At 35.0% G+C, this 12548-nt stretch overlaps 2 protein-coding genes and 1 non-coding gene across 4 annotated transcripts; 2 read left to right on the top strand and 1 right to left on the bottom strand.

The window, feature by feature from the left end:
• The first annotated feature begins 1230 nt into the window (after window positions 1–1230).
• Window positions 1231–3453, top strand: LOC132632556 (leucine-rich repeat receptor-like serine/threonine/tyrosine-protein kinase SOBIR1). The gene has a single exon (XM_060348537.1). It carries the CDS (start codon window positions 1333–1335, stop codon window positions 3259–3261), a length of 1929 nt encoding a protein of 642 aa, XP_060204520.1. The 5' UTR covers window positions 1231–1332; the 3' UTR covers window positions 3262–3453.
• Window positions 3454–4642: 1189 nt separating this feature from the next.
• Window positions 4643–7177, bottom strand: LOC132632557 (protein MHF2 homolog). Of its 2 annotated transcripts, XM_060348539.1 has the most exons (7): window positions 7038–7177; window positions 6796–6866; window positions 6628–6676; window positions 6510–6550; window positions 6258–6297; window positions 5065–5118; window positions 4643–4972 (listed from the first exon to the last, which is right to left on the bottom strand). In XM_060348539.1, exons 2-7 carry the CDS (start codon window positions 6820–6822, stop codon window positions 4869–4871), a joined length of 315 nt encoding a protein of 104 aa, XP_060204522.1. In that variant the 5' UTR covers window positions 6823–6866; window positions 7038–7177; the 3' UTR covers window positions 4643–4868. The 2 variants fall into 2 exon arrangements, with proteins under 2 accessions (XP_060204522.1, XP_060204523.1); XM_060348540.1 differs by lacking the exon at window positions 7038–7177 and having other exon boundaries at window positions 6796–6896.
• TRNAT-UGU (transfer RNA threonine (anticodon UGU)) lies at window positions 6942–7013 on the top strand. Its single transcript has one exon. It is a non-coding gene; the product is annotated as a tRNA-Thr (tRNA).
• Window positions 7178–12548: the final 5371 nt, after the last annotated feature.

Here is a 12548-nt window from a genome sequence, read left to right as displayed (position 1 = left end):
GGTTCGGATGAACCCCCTCAACTACACTTGGCTCCGCCCCTGGATGTACGCTCAACTGCTTAAACTAAAAAATAGCTCGTGAATATAAAATATATGTATATCCATGTATAATGTGTATAACCGTGTATAATATTGTATAATCTAGGTATACAGGTTAGGATAAGTAACGGTGAATCCGGCCATCCGGCCAGCTATATTTGTGTAAAGATCTCAAGAAAAAGAAACCAGAGAAGAATTCACTTCTTTCCTATCCGCGACTCTTCTAACAGATCTGTTTGAACAATTATGTTAACAATTTTTGGTTACTTATGAGTTATGACATACACAAAGGCCTGCACTAGGAAATACTACAGGTACCAAGTGAAATACTACAACTATAATGTAGCATAAATAATTTTCCCAAATGATACTGGACCACTACTTGGGCAACATAAATGACCCCAAGAAGTCAAGCCCATAATTTACTTCACCTTCTCGTTGTCTGGCTGCTGGCATTCTACATTCTCTTTTGAATCCAATGAACTCTTCAATCAGCTTAATATTCATCTGTATGACAGCGATGGACGTCAAATTCCACACTATTCAGCCAAAGTTGAACCAACTGAAGCAAAAACACTGATATCGTTTCATAACGTATCGAATTGTATAGCATTGATGTATTGTATTGTTTTGATGAATATAACATTTGGATAGACTATATCATTTCTCATAGCTACATAATGTCGCACATCAACAATCTGAAAAATAACCTTATACTATTATAAAGAAAAGAAGGATATGGGGAAGAATTATTATAGAAAGATTGTGTAGGATAAAATATAATTATTAAATAATTAAGCAAAGACAAAGTGAGAAAAAAATAAAATAACGATGCGATCACACCAACTCGGTCGTTACATAAAATTGGACTTTTTGTCGTTACATGATGATTGATTTAACAATACGATAAAATAAATATTAAGCAACAATTAAAACAAACATTGTATTTAAAGTAACAATAGATACCATACAAATACAATACATGCAAAACAGCCATCCAAGCACGTAAAACACACTTGTCCCCAAATTATTGGGTTATGAAAATGGCAAATTAGGAATTTCACAGGTCAACTCATGAGGAGAAGAAATTAAACACATTGGGACACTGGACGGCTCAAGTTTTCCACACGGTCCCTGCTTGACTTATGTAGTCATGCTCCACTTCGGATTACCTTATATACCAGCCTTCCTTTTATAGAACCACCAAACAACTAAAAGATATACATCCTACTCCTCAAGCACCACTAGTGTGGTGCCTCAACCACCTCCCAGTTCCACCCAGAACTGCCACAAATGGTCATCCCAATGGCCTTCACTGCCTCCCAAACCCACCTTTCTTTTTTGTCTTTTTTCACTCTGATCCTTCTTGTTCATGCAAGACTCAACCTTTACTCACCTGATCACAATGCTCTTTTGCTTATCCAAAAAGGCTTAGGCATACCTGCTCAACGCAATGCTCTTGAGAACCCATGCAACTCTGTTACAATATCATGCGAACGACGACTCACAAACAATTCATACGTGCTAAGAGTCACAAGGGTCGTCCTCAAATCCTATGGGCTAAAGGGCACTCTGTCTCCTTCCATTGGCAGGCTTTCTGAGCTCAAAGAACTGTCCCTCCAAAACAATGAACTCTTTGACATAATACCAACTCAAATTGTCAGCTGCCGGAAATTGGAAATCTTGAACCTTCAAGACAACCAATTTTCTGGCAAAGTCCCGTCTGAATTATCATCTCTAGTCCGCCTTAGAATCCTTGACCTTGGCTCTAATGAGTTATCTGGGAACCTGAACTTCTTGAAATACTTTCCCAACCTTGAAAAACTCTCCCTTGCTGATAACATGTTCACTGGCAAAATACCTCAATCCTTGAAATCTTTCAGAAATCTCCGGCTCCTCAATATTTCAGGGAATAGTTTCCTTGAAGGGCCGGTGCCTGTCGTGAGTCAAGTTGAACACCTATCAGCAAACTTAAACCGAAAAGATTATGTTCCTAAGCGTTACATACTTGCTGAGAACTCAAGAAGGTCAAGACCTGCAATGGCACCACAGCCCAGTCCAGGAAATGCCCAAGCTCCAGCACCTAGTGGAGCGGTACCAGAGCACAAACATAACAAGACCAGAAGAAAGGTAAACGCCTGGATTCTTGGATTCTTCGCTGGAGCTTTCGCTGGGGGCTTATCTGCGCTGGTCTTTTGCATGCTCTTCAAGGTGCTTATGTTTATCATCCGAGGGAGCACAAATGATTCAAGTTTAACAATTTTCAGTCCATTGATTAAGAAAGCCGAGGACTTGGCTTTTTTGGAGAATGAAGACGGAATGGCATCACTAGAACTCATTGGGAAAGGTGGTTGTGGAGAAGTTTATAAAGCTGAGTTACCTGGAAGTAATGGAAAGATTATTGCTGTAAAGAAGATCATACAACCCCCAAGGGATGCTGCAGAACTCACTGAAGAAGATAGCAAAGCTATGAATAAGAAAATGCGCCAGATAAAATCAGAAATCAAAATTGTAGGTCAAATCAGACACCGGAATTTGCTTCCCCTACTGGCACATATGCCAAGACCAGACTGTCATTACTTGGTCTATGAGTACATGAAAAATGGGAGCTTACAGGATACCCTCCAGCAAGTCAGAGAGGGGACACGGGAACTAGATTGGTCGGCACGTCACCGAATTGCAGTCGGAATAGCTGCTGGACTCGAGTATCTCCATATAAATCACACTCAGCGTATAATTCACAGAGATCTAAAGCCAGGAAACGTCCTCCTTGATGATGACATGGAAGCTCGAATTGCGGATTTTGGCCTTGCTAAGGCTGTCCCAGATGCTCATACACATATTACAACTTCAAATGTGGCAGGAACTATAGGATACATTGCGCCAGAATATCATCAGACACTAAAGTTCACAGATAAGTGTGATATATACAGCTTCGGGGTGTTGCTTGGCGTGCTAGTTATGGGAAAGCTTCCATCAGATGAGTTCTTCCAGACCACTCCTGAGATGAGTTTAGTGAAATGGATGAGAAATGTCATGACTTCTGAGGATCCAAATAGAGCAATCGATCCAAAGCTGGTGGGTAACCGAAACGAGGAGCAAATGCTTTTGGTTCTCAAAATTGCCTGCTTTTGTACCCAGGAGAATCCAAAGGAAAGGCCTAACAGTAAGGATGTTAGGTGCATGTTGATGCAGATTAAGCAAAGTTGGCCATTAAACTAAGAGAGTATCCTTGTATAAGACTGTCCTTGTGTATTCTGTTACATCTCCACTATGAGAGACTGTCCTTGTGTATTCTGTTACATCTCCACTATGAGAGACTGTCCTTCTGTATTCTGTTACATCTCCAATATGAGTGACTGTCCTTGTGTATTTTGTTACAAATCCAATATAAGAAGTTTATATTTAATTGTATGAGAGTTCTTTGCATAAGTGTCTTCTGCTATATTATGATTCCTCAAAGCATGGTATGAAATTGAATGGAGTCCTTTCACTTGAGGCAGAAACTACTAATTCTCCAGACACTATTGTCTGAAGTTGGAGATGTGAATGGAATTTTTTCGACTCAGTGCAGAAACTACTAATTCTCCAATAGAACTAATATGATCAATATAGAAACACTAGTATCCACAGGCAAGAGAGCAGCTGGTGAATTGATCTATAACACTCCAAGCACCCTAGATCATGTAAGATTTTAAACATGAAACAGAAAGCATATCATTATTTGGCTCATTAGTATAATACAGCCGGCATTTAGAACCCTTCGAAGAGGAAATAGTATTCTAACCACTAACACAGTAACACCCGATGAACTTATTTAGAATGTCTGCCGAAAACCTGAGCATCTTGAACGCAGCAGGCACCAATAACGTGATTGTTTGTCCGGGTAATCGCTTTTTAACAACAAAAGGTGTAGAACCAGAATCCTCCATGCTGTGAGCTCAAAGCTAAAAGGCAGAAAGTACAAATCATGAATTCAAATTCAGTCTAAAGGGCATGAGGATGGTGTTTCCCTCCTATATGTTTTACTTCATCTAATGGTCTTAGCAAATTATGGAAACAAGAAAGGCATATTAGAACCGGAATTTGCAAAAACTAGTGTGTGTTTCCGTTTTTATTTGAAGGTTCTGTATCCTACACTGTTGTGTCCTAACTCATCAATAACATCATATGGACTAAGACCTCATTTTGTTTTATACCTTTCGGTTTTATGTCAGCACTAAATTACATAAGTGTATCTCCCTATTCCTCAGTGTGCAATAAAAATCTGCATTCGTTAATCTTAGAGCAGATTATACATGCAACGGCAAATATGAAACCTTTCTAGACAGGATAATATGCCACTTAGTTTCGTCTTTAAGACATTGATACAATACATGGTATAAGATATACCTAATGGCCTGTAATCTGAAAAAGTTGGGCGATTTCGCGGTCGTCCTGATCTAATTGCACTTTCTGAAGGAAAGTCGAGCGAAATTCAATCACAGTACATGACAATGGTTTCTAGCATAAAACTTCTTCAATCCATAAGATTGATTTGAAAACTAATATAAAAAATTGTGATTATCTTGAGAAAAAAATGATAAGGAAATAAACAGCTGCATAGAAAACAAAAATTTAATTTTTCGAGAACATGTGGAGTATCGTACATTCTAAAAGCACATCTCTTATCAAAGTTTGCTAGTTAGTCCAACAGCTACAAAAGAAATCATCCAACATCTAGAACGTTTAGAGGAGAAAAGAGGCATTCCAACTTTTAAGAAGATAAACCCCATTTCTGGACTCTAGTACAGACAAAACTTTATGATTCCATATCTCCTTCAAGTACCTTAAAAATCTAGAAGTAACTGAGGAAGTATCCTCTCTAAATGTGTTGCTTCTATTTTGATACTGCCCTCCGCTTCAGCAATAGTAGCAGCACGTTGTATAGCTTCTACATCAAGGAAACAAATCTCAAGATAAAAAGAATGCACGGGTAAGTTTAGCCAAGTAAATAACATAATTTTTCTTCATTGATGCTCAAACCTGCTACAAAGACTCGGAGGAATTCAGAGCTCAGCTTCAGTGCATTTGCATTAGCTTTTAACATCAACACAGAAACACACACATGAGAAGGAAAACTCATTGTCCAAGGAATGTATTCCATTTAAGCAAATATATAACAAAGCGGAGTCCAAAACATGTAAGAAAATGTAAATACCAGCATAAGAAACAGTTACTGAAGTTGGAATAAAATGCAGTTCTTGTTAAAGGTTAGATATGCCATTATTATCAAGAAGGCAATACGCAGAAAAGCTTGCTCACCAGTCACGACAAACCACATTTCTAGTACATCTAAAGCCGTCACAGGAAATGAGAAATGTAAGAATATTAAACTTCTTCTTTCCTTTGACTTATGCTACCTTGCATGCCATGAAGAGACTAACCTTTGTTAAATAATATAGAAAAAACCGAGAGAAGTATATTATTTTACTTTTCAAAGCACAAGGTAATATCTTGCTCGAAAATCCTTGTAACTTGACATGCGTGACATATAAACCTTGCAAACCTTCCTCTAGTACAAATTTGGGGAATATCCTAACTAGATGCTAGAACAATGTAATTAATTCACTTATGTTTACATTCATCTGCACCACATACAAGTAAGAGAAATTGAATTTTAGACTCAGAACGTTTCTGTGATACATAAAATAAAGCAAACAAACATCACGGAAAAAATAACGCAATCTTTCTGTCTTTTTCTTTTCCCTTTTGTTAGGGCAAAAGAACTGAGAGAGCACATCTGGTCTGCAAAACCATCTTGAACAACGACCTGGATTGTAGAATCGGATTATGTTTGTTATAAGTTCATTCCATGCTCTCTTTCTCCCATTAAGCAACTAGCCTATTTCTCATGTCTTACCCCTTTCTAGCAGATATGTAATTGGCATCTATAATTCCTTCCTAATTAAACTAACTGATTGGTTTATCTCCGAAATATTTAGATAGATCATGCCTTAATCCACATTCAAAAATTCCAAAAAACAAAAAACCATCTCAAAGTACGTACGAGTAGCGAGTTCATTAATTAACATGCATATACACATATCTCCATAAAATAAACTTAAAAGTAATTTCACTTTAAAGTCTAAAATTTCCAGCGTATATTTAACCAATTGAATCAATTTATTTAACAAATGTAATAGCGTGAATTAGATATTTATTGGGCAAGTTATTACCAAAGGTAGGGCGACTTCTCTTTGATGATCCAGCTCCAACCTACAAACACATTTACAAATTGCTTTTCAAGTTTAACAGCACACACTTGAACCATACGCAATAATCCCAAACAAAATTCGCAGACTGATCAAACTTAAAGCAAAATGTTTTACTCTAATTTCACCGGATAAAAATTAAAATTCAAAAAATTCGGAAAAAAAAAAAACAAGGAAATAATGTGAAAAATGAAAGGATTGACGAATTATATATACCTCGTTGTCCATAGTCTCAGATAATTCATTTTTCCCACGCTCTGCAACAATTATCAAATACGTAACGAGAAAATAAAAGCAATAAAGTTCAATTGCAGAAGAAAACGTGAAATAGAACCTGCAGCTTTCCTTTTCCAAACTAGCTTGAAAATTTCGTGGACCAAATCCTGTTTCAATACAAACAAAACAGTTTTATTTTTCTCAGATTAAATAATTTCGTGAGGGAACAAATTAATGTTCGTATTGAAAGTGGAAAAATTGAGAAGAAAGAAGAAGGAATGATTACAGGATCGTAGGTGTTCTCCTTCTCCATCGGATGCTCCCTCCGTCAAATGAATAGTGATTTCCGCAATAACACTGAAAAGGAAAAGAAAGGGGCAAACAATAATATTTAGAATAAATACCATTAAAACAGAAGAAAAGCAATAAGAAGCCCTTATAGCTCAGTGGTAGAGCGTCAGTCTTGTAAACTGAAGGTCCGTAGTTCGATCCTGCGTGAGGGCATCTTACACTTGTCTGCATATTTACCTTTTTAGATTGCTGGGAGTGTTGACGGTTCACGGTTCAGTTCTATCCATAACCAAACTTCTTGATTGGTACACTTCAATTAATTTTTGATACTTTTCCTAAGATGTCATGGGAGACGCTAGTATAAGTTCTAATACAATACGGGGCATACTTGCATAGAATTTTGGCAAAAGGTGATGTGTTAATGAACATGAGAAACGGCTAAATAGAGATTCGTCTCACTATACATTAGTGTGAAATAAATTAGAGTGGGACTCAAGAATTAAGTTTACTAAGACTAAATATCCAGTGAAGAAAATCTAATACAAACAAAATGAAAGGATATATATCCAATATCTTATGACTTGCTACTCAAGATCAATTAAATACATTGTGGCATGCTACTCAAAATCTCAAAATTAATCTAGTTTTAACAGGAGTAGCAGAATATTTTTGGGAGTTGGGGACTATCGAAGTTAATTACATGTTGGTCTAATCGTTGTTTGCATTATCCCAGGTTCAAAGCGAAAAATTTAATGCCTTTTTAACTTAATATATAAAAAACGGGTGAAAATCTTTTGTCCTCGCAACTTTGCTTTAAAAATCAAATTTCCCCCTCAACTATGAACAATAGACATTCTCCCCATAAGTAGAGTAATCCGGTTATGAATTTGTCACAACATCTAATAAGATTATTTTTTTTATGAATGTTATTTTAATATTACATGCGTTAAGTATGTTATACGTATGTTATATGTATATAGATACATGTTTCAATTCTTTATTGGCCGCTATTGTATATATAGATAAATGAGTTTCAGTTGTAAATAATGAAATATTTTCTAAATTATAATTTAAATCCATTCACATTAATAAAAATACATAATGTTTGGGAATTTGTTATAAAATATACCCTTATTTTTATTGATTATTTTGTTACCTGTTGAAAATATATTTATAAAGTTATTATTACCTGTTATTTACACTAGTGTAAATAGATATTAGAGTTTTGATTATTATTAAAAAAATATATATATATTCTACTCATTTATTTCATTATAGAACGTCATTCTCATATACTTGATTAGTATTTCTCACTTTTATTTTTCATCTGAAAAGTATTTATTTTTTGTCATAAAAAATTTGTTACATAGATTAAAAGATAAAAATATTATGATTTTAAAAAAGTAGAATAAAAAAACAAAGGTTGATAATAAGGGTAGAATAGGCATTTTAAAAAATTATTTAGGATAAAGGGGAAAGAATGTCTATTATTCAAAGTTGAGTGGGGAGTTTGATTTTAAAGCAAAGTTGGGAAGGAAGGGTAAATGATTTTCACCCTATAAAAAATATTCTACCCATAAATTTATTGGGGACTGTTTGATTTAATGTTATCAAATTAAACTCATTTTTTTGCGGGGATTGCCCTTCTTTTGGGGTGGTCTTTAAATTTTGCCCCTCATATTTGTGGCCTTTAAATTTTGCCCCCCATATTGCTAGTCTTTAATTTTGCCCTTCGCGTTGCAATCTTGAGCTTCGTGCAGAAATCATGAGGTTATGGGTTCGAACCACCACTCAAGCATAAATTAAAAAAAAAAAAAATCGCAAGGCAAGGTTTGGGTCGCGTGTATGCCGGACCCGGCATACACTTGTTAAGGAATATCCAAAGTTATGCCGGACCCGGCATACTCATGCCTTATGGGTAGGGGTGTTCATGGTTCGGTTTGGGTCGGTTATTGGTTAAAACCATAACCAAACCAATTTAGTCGGTTTTTAAATGTCTAAAACCATAACCAAACCAAGTAAAATAATAACCACCGGTTTGGTTATTGTCGGTTTGGTTCGGTTTTTCGGTTTATGACTAGCCGTGACAATTCAAATATTCTCTCTCTGCATTCTTCAAATTTCTTATGAAGCTTTTTTTTTCCTCATGGCCCACAAGGGTGAACTTTGCTGCATATTGAGGGAAAGACACGCTGTTGGCAAATCAGGTGGACCAAACTTGCAACGCAGTTTAGATTCAAAAGAACAAGTCAAACAGAGGTTTCAAAATACAAACAACCCTTATGCTTACGACTTATTAGAGTTGGGCTTGGATTGTTGGACATATTCTTTTAAGACATGGGCCTTAAAAATAAGTAGACCAAAATTAAATTAATAATTAAAAAGTATAAAATATCTTTAATTATTTATGAAAAGCTAATATTATACATATAAATAATTATAAATTTTATGTATATAATTATCGGTTTGGTTCGGTTATTTATTCGGTTATTTTTTACTATAACCATAACCAAACCAAATATTATCGGTTTTTCAAATTTAAAACCAAACCAAACCAAACTAAACCAAATGTCGGTTATTTTATTCGGTTTGGTTAAATTTTCGGTTTGGTTTTGGTTTTAACCAAAACTGTGAACAGCCCTACTTATGGGCAGACTTGGCATAAGTATGCCGGGTCCGGCATAACTTTAGCTATTCCTTAACAAGTGTATGCCGGGTCCGGTATACTTATGGGTAGATTTTTAGTTAAGCTTAACTAAAAGTCTTTTCCTAGTTATGTCTTATGGGGCAGACTTTTAGTTAAGGCATAACTAAAAGTATGCCCCAAGTTATGCCTTAAGAAAAAGTTCCGCCTTATGGGACATACTTTTAGTTATGCCTTATGGGGCAGACTTTAGTTAAGGCATAACTAAAAGTATGCCCCTAAGGTGGAACTTTTCCTTAAGGCATAAACTTTCCTTATAAGGCGGAACCTATAGTTATATCGGGTCCGGCATAACTTTAATTATTCCTTAAGGAAAAGTTCCGCCTTACGGGGCATACTTTTAGTTATGTCTTATGGGACACACTTTTAGTTAAGGCATAACTAAAAGTTTACCTTGAAAAGTTAAAAAAAAAAAAAATTATATATGCCTCAAGGCAAAGTCTGCCCTCATCGGCAGATTTTTGGTTAAACATAACTAAAATTATGTCGGTGGGGGCATAGCGAAATTCAAACTCTGCCTTGCGAATTTTTTTAAAATTTTTGACTGAGTGGGGGTTCGAACCTGGAACCCATGGGTTTTAGCCGAAGAGCAAAATTTAAAGATTACAAATATGAGGGGCAAAATTTAAAGACCACCCCAAAAGAATCCAATTAAACTTACCCTAAATATTGGGTATAGTTTGAACAATAACAACTAATAATTGACTGGGTACCGCTCAATTCTACCGGTTCAATCAATTTTTCTTAAATTATCCATTGACACCTATATGGATTGCATTACTCTTGGGTTTGTAGAGAGATCCATGAAAGATCCATGCCAATCTTAAGCAATTAGAACTAAATCATGGAATATAAAGGATAATTCTCTTTGTCCCAAAATTATTCTTCCTTTTCTTTTTTATTATTTCCAAAATGGTGTCCACTTTCTTTAAAAGAAATTTTATATACTAATACAATAATTCTGGGAGACCAGCTTTCTTTCCCCTTCTTAATTAAATATCCTTTTGTATTTTATAATCCGGATACGAAAAACGAGTATAATGGAGCTGTATATCCCTCGACAATATACTAAACAGTTATTCAAAAAGGCAGGCAACAAAATGTTAGAACTAATGGGAATTGGCTTTGTAATTCATTACAGATAGTTTTTTTTTTTCTATTCAAATTGTAACTCCGTAGGAAATTATTTTGTTGAATCGATGCTGTTATTATCTTCATGAAGCATTATAAGAAGTAAGCAAATTCTTTTACACAATCAAGAAATTAAAAATGATATACATATACCAAACAAGTAATCTGTACAAACATATATAATCAATCTCAGTCCTTATTTCTGACATTCAGCTTAGAGATGCTAACCATGGGTTATTTTATGCTAAAAGTAATTAGTAACACTCTATCAAAAAATGGATATAGTTTATATAAAGCTTAATATATTGCTGTGAGGGCCACTTAATCGTAATAAATCGTGTAATCTTCGCTCCCCGGAGAGACCATACGTAAGCCCTTACGCAAATTAATAAGTATGATTATTATTCCAAATATAGACACAAATAAAGCTGATGATTAACACTAACAAAACCACTATTTTTATGGAATTAATTAAGCTTAAGGTTTGGTATTATTCCATGTTACTCCATATTAATATCATTAGCTACTAAGGGGCTCCCACTTAATAGGAATTTGTGTTGACAAAAAGCCGACTGGGTGGCTGACATGTGCTTAGCTTTCTCAACAGCATTTCTGCTTTTTATTTTTCTTTTAAAAGCACAAATAAGTTCTACGTAGGAAACTCCAACAGCACCTTCACCTTCACGGATAGCTTTACTGTTTGTCGGTTAATTAGCTCCTCTAACATCATTATCATCATGGTTAACTAGAGAGACTTTAGTACTACTAATTAATTAGCCTTGCTAAATATCAACATCGACTTTTTCTCCTTCAATCCTTCTCCTTTCTTTTTTCAATGACCATCAGTGATCAGTTTTCCTTAATGATGCAAAACAACTAGTTGTGACATTAATTGCACTAGCTAATTTATTTAAATTAGCAAATCCTACTATCCTAGGTATATATATTATAATATGTATATAAAACTAGGCAAATAGCTACCTTACACTAGTGTAATTTTGTCATTAAAAGAGCCAAATATCTCCATCTAATATGAATTATAGGAAAAGAAAAGAAATGGAAAGAACAGATATTCATTGCGTGGGTTCGACCCAACATATATTAATGGCAGAATAGTCAAATAAATTTTTTTATTTACACAGAAATTGATATTCCGGACCTTATGCTTTACAGGTTTTCGTGCAGGTAGCTATATTTGTTCAAACACACTATTTTAAATTATGTTGGAAGCAAAGCCTATTTGTTATGCACTTTCTGCGCCAAACGTGGCAAAGCGTATAGCTTATATACGCTTGCTTAGTACTACTAGTACATAGGAGAGAGAATTAATTATTAATTTTCATTTCAAAGTGTAAACCTTGTATTAGCCGTTCGTCAAGTGGTAGCTTTCATGTCTCCCTTCCCTACTAATGAACTTTTCCCTAGAACTATCATTATTGCAGAAAATGTCCAATTTTGCATGTTTCACGCTGCATCCATATATTAAACAACTCTTCCCTTTTCTTTTATTGCATTTTACATTACTATTATTTGTCACTATTATTCCATTAACAATAAAATATGCTTACTTGAAAAATCATTAGTTATAACTTATAACTATTTTTCCTTTTCTTAACGTCCATCAAGAAGAATGATCGTATAAAAGCATAGCAGTGGAAAGCACAGCACTAGTAGTAGGTGCAAGCACGCATATATTTTCAAATTCAGATGAATTCATATTATAATATGAATACTTTTTGGTTGGGCAATGGTGATCGCCTTTTGAACATATTGTAACAGTTTCTTTTCCTTTTGTTTCGTTTGCTTTTCTTGCCAACAAATCAAAGTACAGTTCCAAAAGAATACTTAAGAAATTAAAAGGAGCATCTCCAAATTGAATGTATAGCAACAGATCAGAAAAGATGTGCTCTGGA

This window comes from Lycium barbarum, chromosome 3 (genome assembly GCF_019175385.1).
Source record: "Lycium barbarum isolate Lr01 chromosome 3, ASM1917538v2, whole genome shotgun sequence".
Taxonomy (NCBI): Eukaryota; Viridiplantae; Streptophyta; class Magnoliopsida; order Solanales; family Solanaceae; genus Lycium; species Lycium barbarum.
The sequence above is the reverse complement of the archived record's forward strand: the minus strand, read 5'-3'. Positions and strand labels throughout refer to the sequence as shown.

Bases quoted from the DNA above. Each gene is read 5' to 3' on its own strand.
- LOC132632556 (XM_060348537.1), top strand. From the start codon at position 1,333: ATGGTCATCCCAATGGCCTTCACTGCCTCCCAAACCCACCTTTCTTTT.
- LOC132632557 (XM_060348539.1), bottom strand. From the start codon at position 6,822: ATGGAGAAGGAGAACACCTACGATCCT. The intron at 6,551-6,627 runs GTTCTATTTCAC...TAATTGTTGCAG, and splicing joins TTGGAAAAGGAAAGCTGCAG to AGCGTGGGAAAAATGAATTA. The intron at 4,973-5,064 runs GTTTGAGCATCA...TCCTTGATGTAG, and splicing joins CCTCCGAGTCTTTGTAGCAG to AAGCTATACAACGTGCTGCT.